The sequence below is a fragment of the Pantherophis guttatus genome, chromosome 3 (genome assembly GCF_059756535.1).
Source record: "Pantherophis guttatus breed Tessera chromosome 3, ASM5975653v1, whole genome shotgun sequence".
Classification (NCBI taxonomy): domain Eukaryota; kingdom Metazoa; phylum Chordata; class Lepidosauria; order Squamata; family Colubridae; genus Pantherophis; species Pantherophis guttatus.
In genome coordinates this window covers 44,704,487-44,721,458 of record NC_142065.1, presented here as the reverse complement: position 1 = coordinate 44,721,458, position 16,972 = coordinate 44,704,487, and the positions used below count along the sequence as shown (strand labels likewise).

The 16,972-nt window shown below is 36.9% G+C and overlaps 1 protein-coding gene across 1 annotated transcript in view; it reads left to right on the top strand.

The window, feature by feature from the left end:
- Window positions 1–14,447, top strand: part of MAPKAPK2 (MAPK activated protein kinase 2) — a 69,310-nt gene extending 54,863 nt beyond the window's left edge. The window contains exons 3-10 of the mRNA XM_034414368.3: window positions 2,148–2,212; window positions 5,721–5,800; window positions 7,132–7,258; window positions 9,900–9,975; window positions 10,800–10,924; window positions 11,713–11,798; window positions 11,883–11,963; window positions 12,565–14,447. Of these exons, the coding sequence (XP_034270259.2) occupies window positions 2,148–2,212; window positions 5,721–5,800; window positions 7,132–7,258; window positions 9,900–9,975; window positions 10,800–10,924; window positions 11,713–11,798; window positions 11,883–11,963; window positions 12,565–12,708 (784 nt within the window). The 3' untranslated portion in view covers window positions 12,709–14,447. The remainder of the gene's footprint in view (window positions 1–2,147; window positions 2,213–5,720; window positions 5,801–7,131; window positions 7,259–9,899; window positions 9,976–10,799; window positions 10,925–11,712; window positions 11,799–11,882; window positions 11,964–12,564) is intronic.
- The last annotated feature ends 2,525 nt before the right edge of the window (window positions 14,448–16,972 follow it).

Sequence of the window (16,972 nt, the reverse complement as noted above, 5' to 3'; positions counted from 1 at the left end):
GATGGTGGGGAATCGCATTTCCAAGAAGGCTCCACACCCATTTGCACTATGACACAGGTGACCTTGAGGACACAGACAAACCCCCCAGTGGCCTCAACGACTCTCTAAAAGAATGCAAATGGCAAGCTGTCTGAAAGGAATATACCAGTAAATCCTTCCATTCCTCACCATCCAGTCAGAGCTGAAGAAGCTTCTTGGATGAGACGTGAAAGAAAAGAAAAAACCAAGAAAGTCAAGTTGCCTCCTGAAAAAGCACCTTTGGGACAACTCCATTCTGCATACCTCCACACAGATAGCGGGTCTTGTATCTTTTCTTCTGTGCGTAGCTTCATGCTGGTCATTGGGCAAAGCCAGGAAGACAGACAGGTTTGTGCAAGAGAGTGTGAGAGCAAGTGTGGGCTGAAGAGAGAGATAATTTTGACCTCTATCGCCTCTCAGTTGGTTAGAAAATGCTTCTGCCCAATTTTTAAACATTGGAAGAGATTCTAAGTCCCTCCACCTAAATAGAATGGTTGACATCAGTGCATCACTGAAATATGGATACTTTGTAGAGAGAGTTAAAAGATTTCCCCCCAGGAATTTTGCTCTAAAGCAAAATTTGGTTCAGGGAGAGGTTATGGCCCTCACCATCACTTTTCTTGTCCTTTCTGCACCAATTAGACTTTAAAATACAAAGCAACAAAATATGCCTCCAGGATAGACTTAAAATCACTTCTGAGCAGAGCATTTGTGGGAAATCACATTAGGGACAGTAGGCATTTATTCTCTTTTTACTAAGCACTATCATTTCCCAGGTATCTTCCTTGGAGGATAGTTAGTTTTTAAAGCATCCATCCATTTCAGGGAAAGTTTTTTTTAAAACTTAATTTCTATGCATGGGTGTGGGAGATTTTTAGGGGATTCTCAACCTGTAAATAGGTGTAACGAAGGCTGTTCAGATTTGCAAGTACCATTATTAAGCAAATGAATTGTGTCAAAAATAAAGCCACCTCGCTTGAAAAATATTATTTATTGTAATAATTTTGTCTATAATCTACTTATGCTAGTGTTTTTGTAAATGCAGAGTCACTATCAGAGTATTTAATCTGTGCAGATGTCTACCCCAGTTTAACACACTTGTATACTGAATTCTACCCTGCCACTCGCCTTTCGAAAGTATTTCTACTTCCAAGAATCCTGTGGCACCTTTGGATGCTGTTGGCTACTATCTATCTTAGTAACTGGATCATCTGACCTTCCAATAGCTGCAACATTTAAGAGAAAGCCACTTAAAATGAGCAGCTTTCTCATTCTTTCATTTGGAGGTTGTAAATCTTAGGGGTTTTTCCAAGTACCAAATTTACATCCCAGGGTGGTTCCTACTGCTGTAAGCAACTTTTTTGACAGGTTTATTAAGGAAGCAAGTCCTTAAAGATCTTGCCCCATGCCTGGTCCTGGGGCCTTGAATTGGGTAGAAATCCATTTCTTGGTTATAGGAGTGATTATGTTGTGGAATATATTCTCAGTGATTATATATTTTAATCTTTGTAGTTGCTGCATTATTGGTCCATTCCTTTAACACTGGCATTTATACATGCTTAGATTTGATAAGGAAAATTAACATATTTACTGTTGAGACAATAATTGTCTTGTGTCACCTCTAATATCCCATATTTATTATAGTGGGGGGGGGTTTGCTGGTTTTTGGTGGACTGCATCACACCTGATGTGTTAGTCTAACTTGATATATAACTCTGTTGTCTCTTCTTTAATCAATGAACACAATTATCTGAATATTGAGACAATGACTGAGTTCACATTTTTATGTAATCACAAGATTTTATAGTTTGATTTTGCTTAGCAGGAATGTCTGATTTCAGCCGCTATAGTTTGAAAAGTATGTTTTATGATTCACATTGTGGCTGTTTCACATTTTGGTTGGGGAATTCTGGGAGCTGAAGTGTACAAGTTTTAAACTTGCCAAGTTGGACATTGCTGGTTTAGTGCATCAGTGTAATCAGCCAATCTCCTGCAATACCCAATTTACTTAAAAGGGACAGTATTCTGAAGATCTTAGTACTTGAGGCTCAGAGGTGATAGAAATGTGTTTATAATTTTAGGTTGAGAGACCACTTGTTATCATAACTAAATTTGTTTATGAATTTCAGCTTGGATGGAGGGGAACTCTTCAGTCGAATTCAAGATAGAGGAGACCAAGCTTTCACAGAAAGAGGTATGAAGGGATAGAATAGATTTCTTCAAGCTTAATACAGATGTTCATATTCTACTACCCTTTAGCAAGGGCACTATTGAAAAAGTCCTAAGACTTCTTGCACAATGTACCTAACCTAATTCTTCCAAGGGGTCTCCAAACAACTCTACTGTGTTCTTTATTTTTCTTGATCTCCTAATGTATCAATAGCTAGCTAGTTAGTCAAGTGCTACTGAATCTGGCCCAGACTCTGGTGATAGAATGATGAATGTTTCAATTTTTCTCCAGAGATAACACCATAGCTTTTTCAATAACTTACCCACAATGTCTTTGATCCTGTCTTTCTATTTTACCCATGGTCTTTCCCTTTTTATAATTTCCTAAACCCTGCCAGCCTAATTGCTTTTTCCAGTCTGATATGCCTAAAATATAAGAGGTATTTATCCTGAGATAAATAGGAATACTTGGGCAGGGAAATGAGCTGGTGCTTTGTGCGGGTGGTCAGATTCTTGCGGGCTCTGAACCTTTCTGGTTGCGATGGCCATTTGTGAGGTGGATCTTGTGTAGGAGGGGGCCTTGCATGACATTGCAGGAAGAGCCGCTCATCTTTTCAAAGGAGGCATGGTGGCTCAGTGACTTAATGATACGAGATGGTCTTTCCTACAGTGGTTCGAGCCCTAGCACTGTGTGGCGGGGTGAGCTCCCATCACTTGCCTCAATTTCTGCCTACCTAGTAGTTCGAAAGCATGTCCTGAGCAAGTAGATAAATAGGAACACTTGGGCAGGGAAATGAGCTGGTGCTTTGTGCGGGCGGTCAGATTCTTGCGGGCTCTGAACCTTTCTGGTTGCGATGGCCATTTGTGAGGTGGATCTTGTGTAGGAGGGGGCCTTGCATGACATTGCAGGAAGAGCCGCTCATCTTTCTTTCTGGTGCGAAGCTAGCTCGCCCTCCTGTGGCGCACCTTGGGAAGCGCACAAGCATGTACCACAGCAGAGCTAGTAAATTGGCAGCCAAACTACTAATCTGCATCAGCATTGTAGTCTCCTGGCTAATGTAACAGTGCCATATACTACTACTACTACTACTACTACTACTACTACTACTACTACTACTACTACTAATAATAATAATAATAATAATAATAATAATAATAATAACCTTTTCAAAGGAGTGGTCAGTCTATAACTGTTCTAGGTTGGTTGATTGACTCTTTTTGCTGTCCATGGCACTCTTTTGTAACTTGCCCAATTTCACAATCTATCTTCTTTCTCTTGCTCTTTTTCAATGTCCCAACTTTCCATTACCATTGGAAAACACATTACTTTAACTATTCCGATCTTTATTATCAGGGACATATTCTAATCCTTCATGTTTTTGTCTGTTTATTATGTCCCTCCTTCATAGCACTAATCTCCTCTTTACCTCTCCAGCACTCTGCCCATCTTTATCTAAGTCCAAGAAAACAAAACTATCTACTTCACTTCTTGACCACCAACTGTAAGTTCATTGAGCATGCCTGTTGACAGCATTTTTTAAAATACTTAACATTAATCTGCTTTTCACTGTACACTTTTAATTTCATAATTAGGTCTTTTTAAATTTTTGCTAACAAAATATTTTCAGCACATCTCAGACTGTTAGAGTTTTAGCCTCCAGTTTGATTCCAGCAGTTACCCTTTCCAAAAGTGTAGAACTTAAAATATATGGTGACAATATAGAGCCTTGTTTCATATCCTTTTTACTCTGAATTACACTGTTTCTTCAGTTTCAGTTCCTGTATCAGCTTTTCATTCATTGTAATAATCAGGTGTTTGGACCCACCCAGTAGCTTTAATATATTCTACATTCTGACATGATAAAGGCAATCAAAGTTTGGGTCAAATCAAAGAAGAAGGAAATCTCTTCCATTTATTTTTCTTTAACAATTCTATTTTAACTATCTTTCCCACTGCTTTGTGTGAAACTTCTCTTCATTTGACACTTGACACACTCTTTCTCCCTCTCTCCCCCCTCTCTCCCTCTCTCTTTCTCTCTGTACTGATTGTACTGAATATCTCCTCTCTCCTTAAATATTCCTTGTTTATTTACATTTCATATTTCTTAACTGCCCATCTCCCTCGTGTGTGTGTGTACACACACACACACACACACACACACAAGTGGATTTTTTTTTGCTTAGCCTTTCTTGCTTGATGTCATATAAATGGCAATAAAATAAAATAAAATAAAATAAATGTTAAAGTTCTGCTTTCCACTATTGTGTGTTCCTGTGGCTTTAGGCTTTAATCTTCTGTCTTGATCCTTTGATCTAAAACCTACTTGGATTATTTTCTCTTTGAAATTTTATGAATACTTTCCAGTATTTTTTCCCAGTACTATATCTCTTATCTATTTTTATATTTCCTCAGATATATTTTCATATTAGTTATGTACATGCTTCTTACATTCATATTATTCTGTATATTCCTTGTTCCAGGTCACATCTTACTAGGGCAGCTATATACATCAATAATTACATGAGTAATTCATGGTCTTTTTAAATAATCTGTATCTAGATTTCCTGTTATATAATATATTTGATGTAGTCTTTTTGGTGGTGCTTGAGGTAAAGTTTGTCATTCTGTTGCTTGAAGCTGGTGTTGGCAATGAATAGCAGTAGCAATAGCAGTTAGATTTATATACTAGTTCACAGTACTTTATAGCCCCCTCTAAGCGGTTTACAGAGTCAGCATATTGCCTCCAACAATCTGGGTCTTCATTTTACTGATCTCGGAAGGATGGAAGGCTGAGTCAACCTTGAGCCGGTCAGAATCGAACTCTGGCAGTCCATAGAATTACTCTATAATATTGCATTCTCACTACTTCATCAGCATTTTTCTCACAAAACCGTATTTATTTATTTATATTTCATATTTTAACAGCCCATTTCCCTCAGATTAACTTAAATCCTTCATTAGTCTTGAATTGTGCTCTCCTTTTTACAGACAGCAGTGTCAATGACTTTTTTTTTTAAAAAAAGGCCCCATTCCTCCAATAATGTCCATCAAAGTCTCCCTTAACATCATCTTCATCTATGGGATGTATGAGCTTTCAAATTAACAATTTCAAGCCAGGTTTTTGTTTTTCTAAAAAAATTAAATTATTGAGATTCAACAGATGTAAGGTAAGCTATTGGATGGTATTTTCAGTGAGATGTAAATCTTTAGTTGATTTCAGATCCTTTAAATCAGCCCCTTAAATTTGACATTGTCAAATCCCATAGGCTGGGATATACAGCCTATGATGTGAACATCAGTTTGAAAACAAGTAATTTATAACATTAGGACAGAAGAACCATATTATAAAAGGGAAAAGAGAAATATAAATGCACAGTGTGCAAGTTATAGCCATGTTAGATTTGATTATGCTCTGAATCTTAACCTAATACAGAAATGCAATGTCCTTGTGATCTTTAATTGGGATATGAATTTTTTGCCTGTTTGATTACTGAGAATAACAGAGTCTTACTTGCTCTCTCATCTCCTTTAGAGGCTTCTGAAATAATGAAAAGTATTGGAGAAGCCATCCAGTATTTACACTCTATCAACATTGCACACCGGGATGTTAAGGTATGTATTATCTTAGTCCTATGCAATATAACTGATAATTTCCAAAGCTTTTTCTTAAATAGATTTATCCCCACAAATAAAAGGAGGCCTTATTTAATGCACTATGCTTGATCTGCGCGATTTTTTAAAAAAAATTAAACTGAATAATTAGTGGCAGATTATAAGGACTCTTTGCATGATGAATGTTCTGAGTGTAGACAGGTTACAACCATAGTTGGGGCTTTTTTTTTTTTTTTATCAGTGATACTCTGTTTATACAGCATTCTCCTCTGAAGGGTATATCTGCCTTAATTTTGTGTCGTTGTAGGATCAGGCAAAATCCTTTCTTCAGCCCTTCTAACATATCCATTGAATTATTTTAACTTGCTCCCAATACTTTTGCTTGCTATTGCGCTATAGTCTACTGTTTTTCTTTTATAATTTTGCTATCTTCATTTACTGATTATTCTTATTTTTCTTAATTTAAATGGTTTTTAAGTTACAATATGGTTAACAGCTGATGAGGGATGGCCTCTTGACTGTGAGTGTACAGTATATAAATGAACTCAAGCAATAAATGTACTATGGTAGTTTTTTAAAAATTGGTTGTTCTTACTCTATTTTACTATGTTTATAACATAGCAGAGTATAGCAGAGTAAAACAGAGCAAGAACAATTTAAGGGATTGATTTAGAGCAGGGGTGTCAAACTCGATTTCATTGAGGGCCGTATCAGGGTTGTGTTTGACCTTGGGGGGCTGGGGTGGGTGTGACCAGCTCAACGTCACTCATGTTGGGGGCGCCTGTGGTGGCCTGAGTGTTCTGCCAGTGAAAACAGTCTCCTAAGCTCTGTTTCGGCTACGACAGCCTCCTGCAACCCTCTGCCAGTGAAAACGGAGCTTGGGAGTGCCACCCATGGCCCTCGCAAGCTCCATTTTGGCTGTGATGGCTTCCTGCAACCCTCTGCCTGCGAAAATGAGCTCTGTTTTTGCTGATAGAGTCACTGTAGACCAATCCTTCACTGTTTCTAGGGCAGCCCCACGAGCCAGATCTATGCACCCCACAGACTGGATTCAGCCCCCGGGACCTTAAGTTTGATACCCTGATTTAGAGGATCTGAAATCAACTACAGATTTAGTCATGCATATGAGGTGGCCTATAAAATTATTATATAAATAAATCCTGGGAATTATTTTGAATAAAATTATTTTGAATGAAATTACAGAGGAAAATAGCATTACATGATTTTATGTGGTGAGGTCTTTTTTTACCTTCTATGATTGGAGCAAATTTTAGAAGTTGATATAGAAGATAGCGTTTGATTAAGGACTTTTATCTTTTTATGTCTTGTAGCCAGAAAACCTTCTATATACCTCAAAAAGGCCTAATACTGTATTAAAACTTACAGACTTTGGTTTTGCTAAAGAAACCACAACACATAACTCCCTAGCTACGCCATGCTACACACCGTACTATGTGGGTAAGTAACCTTACTACAAGGGATAATTTGTGAACACAATCCTTTTTTGAGATCGAGCCTTACAGGCTTCTGCCATTACAGGTAATGCTCAATTTATGACCACAATTGAGCGCAAAATTTCTGTTCCTAAGCAAGACAGTTGTTAAGTGAGTTTTGCCCCATTTTACGACTTTTCTTTCCACAGTTGTTAAGTGAATCGCTGCAGTTGTTAAGTTAATAACATGGTTGTTAAGTGAATCTGGCTTCCCTATTGACTTTGCTTCTCAGAAGGCCATAAAAGCTGATCAGATGACTCTGAGACATTGCAGCCGTCATAAATATAAGCCAGTTGCCAAACGTTCAATTTTTGATCACGTGATGATGGAGATACTGCAACAGTCATAAGTGTGACAAATTGTGAGAGGTCATTTTTTTCAGTCCCACTGTAACTTCGCAGTCACTAAATGAATGGTTGTAAGTTGAAGACTATCTGTATCTTTAGAGGGACAGCGATGGTAAAGTTCAGGTAAAGGACATGCATATCACTCTTGAGTTCTGAAAATAGTTGGGATGGAACAAGAATCAAAATGTTCAAGAATGCAAGGCAGCACTTCATAGGATCTGATGCATAATTTCTAGGGTTACAAATTTGGGTTAGAAATCAACAGACAACCATTGGGTGGCAGCAAAGTATCTATGCATTTTTTGAAAGTTATGGAAGTAGCTGTTTCAAAAGTTGCCAGGGCATTATAAACATAAACATATTAAATATATGGAACGTGTTAATATTAGTAAAAGTTAAGTAATACTATTTAGTTTTAATTTCAGCATATCTAAACATGAGCAGAAAAAAATCAAATCTAACTATTGCCACATTCTACTTACTTATTTATTCTGGGCACGCCTTAATTTTGGAATGAGATTGCCAGTGTGCTAATCAAAACCCAAATATGTCCCTTTTCCTGCAAAAATGGGCCAAACTATCCATTATTAGATTTAATCCATCTAGTCTTACCGATAGCTGATTGGGTGAACAAATAAGCTTATGATGTTTGCATTTCTGTTTTCAATATGAATTGGGCAGAATTGAAGGCAGATTTACTGGCATATCCAGAAGATGGGTTTCAATTATTTCAATTACTTTATTCCATCTAGGAGGACTATTTAAATTGTTTTGACATTTTTGCTTCCCAATATGAGGAGTAGTATATAGATATTCTACTTTGCAATGTCCAAATAAAACAAGCTTGCTTTCTTAAGGAAAAAAAAAATAAGTTTCTAAATCTGTAAATAAAGAAAAAAAAAAACAATGTATATACAAATTATGTGAAATATCTTAACCATCCTGTTGATTTAGTTTTAAAAGAAGGTGTGTGAAGTGACATCCAACTCAGTTACAAAATGACTAATGCAACTTTTAAATCGTTTTTGTGTGACCTTAATGATCTTTTGCTGGCAAACTTTCAAATTGTATTTATCAGTCTCGGTGAGGCCAGCTCAGCATTTATCACTCTCAGTGAGGCCGGCTTTCCCAGGAACTGAACGGATAGCTTATGCCGATAAATTGTGTCCAAATTGCAAATACTGAAGCAAGGGTTTTCCAGGCACAGTGCCAGGGGTAATAAGTTCCTAAATGAAGGGACAGTTTGTTCTTTTGTAATAGCCTGAATGCTATACTCTTGTTAAAATAAAGGATGTCTTTCATTATCCTGCCATGTCATACTTTGCTCTTCTAGTGCTGCCTTTTACCTGCCATAATGGCCTAATAATGTTAGCCTTTTCTTCAGAATTAGCATACTCATTTTCTTGTAAAACACAGCCTGGTGGTCTATCGCTGTGTCAAGTAGTCATTTTCTGCTGTCTCAACAAAAAGGGTGTTTGGAGCTTGTGTCCAGTTTTCAGAGCTACGCGTGATGGGAAAATGAGGAAGTAAAGGACTGAGACATTCCTTTCTCTAATGTTTTCACCTCCTTTATTATTCTTTAGCATCAGCTACCGTGTTTCCCCGAAAATAAGACCCTGTCTTATATTTTTTTGAACCCCAAAATAAGTGCTTGGCCTTATTTTCGGGGAAGTCTTATTATTTTGGGGCACATGGAGCAAGACGGGACTCCTCTTGCCACCTTACCCGATTTCCAGCTCTGTCTCCCTAACCCTAACCAGAAGAAATGGCAGGGACTGGATGTGCATGCATTTAAATATTTTTGGGCAGGGCTTATTTTTTGGGTGAGGCTTATTTTAGCGGATGCGCTCAAAAGCCTGATTGGTCTTATTATCTGGGGAGGTCTTATTTTCGGGAAAACACGGTATAGTAAGATGGTGAAAGTCTCTCAGATCTTTCTCCTTGCTCTCTGGTTATAGGAAGTTCTTGAGAAACCTCCATCCCTCTCCTTTGATATTTGACTCATTCTTGTTCTCTATTGTGAGGAGGAATTTATTCATCATGACAAGGGAACTGTTTTAAGCTACCAAAGCAGGAATGCTGGTTCAGGTTTTGTAGATGAAAAAATAATTAGCATTCATGCAGTATAATGGCTGCTTTCCTGTGATATATCTTTCTGCTCTCTGTCTTCTCTACTTCACAAATGTTGCCTCAGTGCTTGGAGGCACAGCAGAATAGAGACTCACATTCAGTTAAATTTCCGTTTCTCTTTCCCTTTAGCTCCAGAAGTACTAGGCCCAGAGAAGTATGACAAATCCTGTGATATGTGGTCCCTTGGTGTCATCATGTATATTTTGTAAGTAGCTTGGCTTACTTGAAATTACTTTGAATTTTCTTCTCTCTATACTGTATTCTTGACTTTATTGACCCTATAAACAGACCCTTCAGTATGTCAATTTTTTAAAATCATTTGCAGTTCAAGATAATTATCAGTAAGCACTAAAGGTGATGCACAGAATATGCTTACAAGCTCAGCTTATTTACGGGTCAGGGTGGAGAGTGAGCAGGCTGTCAAAATGGAAAGAGTGATAAAGCCTAATTATAAAATAGAATGGAAAGATTGTATGTCTTGGTATTGTTGCTTATATTTCCATTCTAGAAAACAGTAATTCATGAGTATAAGGGTATCAGCAATGTTCATAAACTTCATTCCAAATGCTGATCTTGACATTTGAATCTCTAAGCAGTTTTGTACCATATTGGTTGATATTTTTCACTAGTCACCAAGTCAGCATTTGAGTTAAAGTGCATATATGAAAATGCTGAAATAGACACACATCAAAAACAAATACAACTTTCCAGTTTCAAATAAGTGAAGTGGGGAAGTGGAGGTAGAGTAGGTGTAGACACTTCACATATTTCTTTCATGTGAACTCGGTATATACAACCTCTATCATCAAACACTCTATGAGGCTTCAGATTGAAGAAGCACAATGTACCTTCACTATTTCTGCATTCACCTCTATCACTCAAGCTGCAAGTGACCCATGGAAGGAATGACCGGCACATGATAATTCACATTTTAGTAATCTCACAGTTAAATATTATATGGGACTGCCTTTGAAAGTGACTAATACAAAATAACTAATGCAAAATCATTTCTCTCTCTATTTTATGTAGACTATGTGGCTACCCTCCTTTTTATTCGAACCACGGTTTGGCGATTTCTCCAGGGATGAAAAAAAGGATCAGGATGGGTCAGTATGAATTTCCAAACCCAGAATGGTCTGAAGTATCAGAAGAAGGTAAATGTTATTGTGAACTTCAACTATTGTTTAGTTTTGGAAAGCAAACAGAACAAAGTGAGTGAGCTTAATGCGTTTCAAACCCATACTTTGAATAAGAAAAGAAGCAAAGGGTCTTAGGAGAAACTGTGTAATTTTTAATGTTTGAAAACTTAAAGTTATTCCACAACCTGGCTATTACCCAAGAGAACTGTTTTGTGAGTTTTGTATTCATTCATATACCCTATTCTTAAATGAAGAGGAGATGCTGGTAAATTTATCTTCAGCTTCTGCTATGTAGAATCAACTGGAGAAGAACATATTACTAGAAGCATTTTGAATGAAAGTTTATAAGGAGTATGAGTTTTTAAGAAAGCAGTCATTAAAGGCCCCACTATCTTTTTTCATGTATTTGTAATTTTCACCACTCACTACAGCAAAATATCAAAATCAAGTGTTTCCAAGACTTTCTTTAATGAATGTCACTTCACATTTTGACAAAATATGGCCTTTCCAAATGTGTTAGAGTGTAGTTCTTATTATTTTCTGCCAGCGATTTGGAAAAGATAGTGGAAGTTGTAGTCCATCAGATCTGGAAGGTGCCATGTTGGAGGGAAGTGGCTTATACTAGCTTTAATGTGCTGATATACTTAGATAGTTAGACCAACCTGAGAACAGTGGAAGATGAAGTTGCAGTGCTGTATCTCTTGGACTAAAGGAGCAAATTTTGTCCTCACCATAATCACATCACATGTATGAGAAAACATACTGCACATTGTATTGATATATCTGGTGTTTTCTTCCTTCAGTTAAACAATTGATTCGAAATTTGCTGAAAACAGATCCTACCCAGCGGATGACTATAACAGAGTTCATGAATCATCCATGGATCATGGTAAGGGCTCAGTTGTTGTTTATTAGAAGTAAATCTTGGAACACCTGAGAATATTCTAATTTTCTTTTTCTTTTCTCTCTGTAGCAATCAATGCAAGTGCCGCAGACACCTCTGCATACTAGTAGAGTTTTGAAAGAAGAGAAAGACCTTTGGGAAGATGTCAAAGTAAGTTCCTAAATTCTATATGTCACAAAGTTTATTTTTTATTATTAATAATATAAATATATATAGATCTATATGCTGTAATGATAAAGAGTATGCATAGACAAAGTACAAAATGAAGGATATTCCCCCTTCCCCCTGTCTTTCAGTCTTATACTAGAAAAATTTAAATCTGCTAAAAGATTGATCAAAGAGGTCCAGGCTGAATCTTCAGTAGACCCATATTTTTATAAATATTTGGTAGTAGCTATTATTGGGAATAAAATAAAAGGGATAGCTGGTCACTGAGACCCTCAGAGTTTAACCTTTAATCTTGCTATACAGTTAGTATAAAAAATAGCAGGGAAAGGCAGGTAAAAGTTATTTGAAGATGTTTAATTTGGAACAGAGGCAATAGTATTCTAAAAACAGTGAAAAGGACAGTTTTGCATGTGAGGCCCCAAACGATAGAGTGGGGGAACTCCAGAGGGTTGAAGTGTTCCTTATCATCTATGCATGCTGATTTATTTTTATGAGACCTCCAGCACTTTCTCTAAATTTGCTGTGGCTTCATTTCTCTGTTGCTAATCTCCTGCAACTTTGTTTTCTCTCTACCCCAATTTAGGAGGAGATGACAAGTGCCTTGGCCACTATGAGGGTAGATTACGAACAGATTAAAATAAAGAAAATTGAAGACTCTTCTAATCCATTGCTCATGAAAAGGCGGAAGAAAGCAAACACTTCTGAAACTGCAGTTCTCCCTCACTGAGAATTGAGTAGAGCCAGGCTGATGGTTGTGAAAGCAATAATGATACTTATATATTTTTAAAAAGAAATTGGAAACAAGACTGTCCTATAAAACACATGGAATTCAATTCTTTATATCAGACTAGTTACTTGTTCTAGCTGACCTTCATGTTTCTGATGTTTCTAAGATGAGGCAGGAGACAGCTGCTGTACAAATACACCCTTTTATTAATTTTAATTTTTTTTTACGGTCCAATAGGAAAAATATTCTGATAATTGGATTTTTATTGGTAAAATCTCCCCTCGTAATCCCCTGACCCTCAAAAACACTGAAATTTCTGTGATAACCTTATAAGGGTTAATAATAATATATATATCTATATTTTTAAAATTACTGTAGAGTTGAAATCCCAGCAGAGTCCTGTGCAAAGTATTATGGTGTTGATTGTTTTGTTTTGTTTAAAGATAAAGGCTTTTGGTTTGTTTCAAAGGAGCTTCTGGGCCATTGAAGAAATGCCATCTGAAACAAAGGCATTGTTGATTTTTTTTGTCTTCATTTAGCAAGAACTGTTCTGTTGTTTGTGCAACTTATAAAGACCTCAGTTTGCAATCTTAAAAGTTAATTAACCAAATGTCCCAGTGTAAGATAGCCTCTTAAACTGGAAGCCTTCTCTCTTTCTGTCACTCACTGGTATGCACAGGCTTATTTCCCCTTTGCTTGTCATTTAGCAGATCATATATAACGCTGTAGTAGGAGGTTTAGTAGAAGGAGGAAGTCCCCACTTTTGTAGTTTAACTTGATTTTCTGAGGGATAATGGTGGGATCCATGATGCACTCAGAAGTCAATTATGATCTCAGGGTATTTAGGTGGCCTGACAGAAAGAAGGTGTTTGCTGGTTAACTGATCTCTTTCAGTAGCTGATCCTGGAGCAGTATACCAAAATATGTCTTGTTGCCCAATTTCCATCATCATCTCATTCAGTGTCAAACTGAATCCATTTTAAAAGATCTCATGCTGTTGCATTTTGTAGCTGCTCATGGTGGCCCCTTTTTTTCAGGAACAAAAAATTACTAAGAACCCACAGCTCTTAGGACTGACTGCTTACATTTGAGATAAGCATTGCATGGAAGCTTCAGACAGCTTCAAATTCACGTAGGATGGAGTCTGCCCCTGCCATAATGATGTAAAAGGATAAAAGCCACAAAAATTAGGAATTTTTGTTGGATGAATACCTGAACTTTTGTAGGTAGTAGTTGGCAGTGGCACAAATATGTGATGATGGTGGTGTGAGTTCTGTTTAGAAAACCAAAGGGCCACAATTTTATTCTGAATAAGATGGAATGTATCTACAAGGTATGCAAACTTCAGCTGGGATTATCTTTTTTTCTTGGGCACATTTGCTTAAAACTGAGTGTTTTTCTGATTCTTATAATTATTTCATGGAGAAGAAAATCTTTGTATACAAGTTTGCCTCATTTTCCTGATGGTCATTTTTTCTGTCCTCCCCCCCCAATATATCCCCCCATGAATGGATATCTTTTATCATATTTGTTTTATTGGTATTTTTTTAAGCACACATACTTGCTTTCCTTTCCATTTGAAAAGAAAACTTTAGTTTTTAGTGACATTTTAGACACTGTAAGGAACTTTAATTTGTAAAAAAATGTTCAGTTTGTTTTGGTGTCTTATTGCTAACAAGAGGATTTGGTCTGCTTTCCTGCTTTCCCTCATTTTGGATTAAAGACACCTAATACATTAATGTTTGCTTTTGTGTTTATGTGTGTTAATTGTTGCCTTGCACACCAGACTGACAGTCTGCTATGATAATTACATATCCCTGAGAAGCAGCTTTATTGTAATCAACATATGTACATGTTTTTGCACATATAAAAGTTTCCAGCACAACACCTATATCTCTAATTCTGGCCATGCCTGTTTAGAAGTAAATCCTGTCATCTTTTGTGAGTCTTCCTGATAGGAGTCTGGCTCTCATTGAGTGGAATAACTTTAGTGGCCTCTACTTCAGTAGTCACAGACACATTGTTGGCTTTGGTGATGCAAAAAATAAAATCCCTCAATCTGCTGAGTAATACACAGATCTACATACGTAAAGTTTGAACAATGGCTGAATGCACCCAATGAGAACCTTGTCTATGGATGAGTAAAATTACATTTTTAAAAATGTTACCAAATTATTACTTCCAACCTTCCACAGCACTGGCCATGTTGACTGGAGATGCTAAAAGCTGTCATTTTTAACATACTTTTCCATAACTCCATCCTAGTCTTTCCCTAGTCTTAAATAGAAATTCCACCATCTTAAACCTAAAATAAAGTTGTGTTACTTTACAACTTCACAAATAGAAGGGGAGGGAGGAAGTTGCTTTAGCACTAGACGCTTTGTACTTGCTTATCCCCATCATCAGTCTCTTGATTATCCTAGATTGTGGTGGAGGCAGATGTAACAAAATATTAACATTTTTTTAAAAAAAATTGATTTATATGCCACCCTTCTCCGGAGACTCAGGGCGGCTTACAATGCGTTAAGCAATAGCCTTCATACTTTTATATATTTATACAAAGTCAGCTTATTGCCCCCACAAACTGGGTCCTCATTTAACCTACCTTAGAAAGGATGGAAGGCTGAGTCAACCTTGAGCCTGGTAAGATTTGAACCTGCAGTAATTGCAGGCAGCTGTGTTAATAGGGTGCTTTAGACCACTGTACTACCAAGGCCCTTGATCAGGAAATGATGAATATGCTGATTTGACCAGCATATTCAGTTGGACAACAAATCTTCCCCATGATGATGACAAAATATTGGAAATCCAATTCTCTGTAGGAAGCAGCTCTCCATTTTGGCCGAATGTTTCCTCTAGATGGAGCCACTTGTTTAAATTTGGAGCTGTCACACTTCAGAAAGTGAATGAATGTTGGATCTTTTCAAATGAGCTTGTTTAATTTCTGGAGGGATATTACCTTAATTTCTGGAAGAATGTTTCCTCCAGTTTCCTCTAGATGGAGCCAGTTGCTTAAATTTGGAGCTGTCACTATTCAGAAAGGGAATGAATGTTGGACCTTTTCAAATGAACTTCTTTTAATTTCTGTATTAGGCTGGGAAGTTTCTGTGTGATTGATATCACACCCAGCATTTTTATTTCCAGTGTTTCTGCCTAATAGGTTTTGATTGGTGGGCAGGGTGAGAAACAAGCAGAATGGGAAGATGCCAGACATCTTTCATTTTGACTAAGTCATGTGAGCTGAAGTATTCGGTTTGTATGAGCACAAAATTATGTGAAAGTTACAAGTGCCAATCCTGGGCTGGTTACAATGGTAGAAACACAACATGTCTACTTTGCTGTTGAGTCAATGTTTCAAACTTAAGAATTTGTCATTTGAAATGAATTGTCATTTAGGAAGCCTGGGTTAAATACAGGATGTGAAAACAAATACCTCAGCATACCTCAGAGAACTAGAGAAAATTCATTATTTAAGTCATGCAAGATGTTTTAGTGGCTCCCTTGCTTTGAGAAAGGAACATTTTTAAACATTTGTTCTGTAGCGATGTTTGTAAACTTTTGGAAGTTTGCCAAGTGTGTGAAACTTCACATAGTCATTATTAGGAACAATGATAATATAAGGAACACTAAAAAAAATCCAGATCCATTCACACAAATCTATTATAACATGTATTATGAGATTTTTTAAAAAAGAAAACATTAATTTGGCAGTGCTTTTGATTTTTTCCCCCAGTTGGATGAGATTTAATTTGTATCAGCCACGTATGTGGGCTTTGCTCTTTCCTGTTTAGTTCTCTGTTCTCCAGTAAGACTGTTTTTGAATGGTTGGACTCTTATATCAAGAGGCATTTCAATTTTTTATTATATTGGGGAAAATGTCATCCTTCTATACAGAAGACAAAGGGAATATTGCTGTAGGGATTCTTACATATGCTCTATTTAATAATCAAAACTCTGCCCAAGGGAAGCTGAAATAAAATAATAAAATCTGTAACAGAGAGTATTTTTTTCAATGAAATGAAAGATTCTTAAACAAGATGCCTAGCTCCTAATACTGTAATAACACAAAGCAAAAGAAAACACTTTTATAGTGCTTCCAAATGCTTAGATCCCTTCACATACATCCTTTTTGTTGAAACGCTTACAACAAACCGAAGTTACAAATTTTCTATGCCCAGCTTCTTCAAAGTTACCTATCATTTGGTAACTTTCACCTTTCGGGACCTATGAACAGAAAGAGAGACTGCTGGGTTCAAGGGTTCTA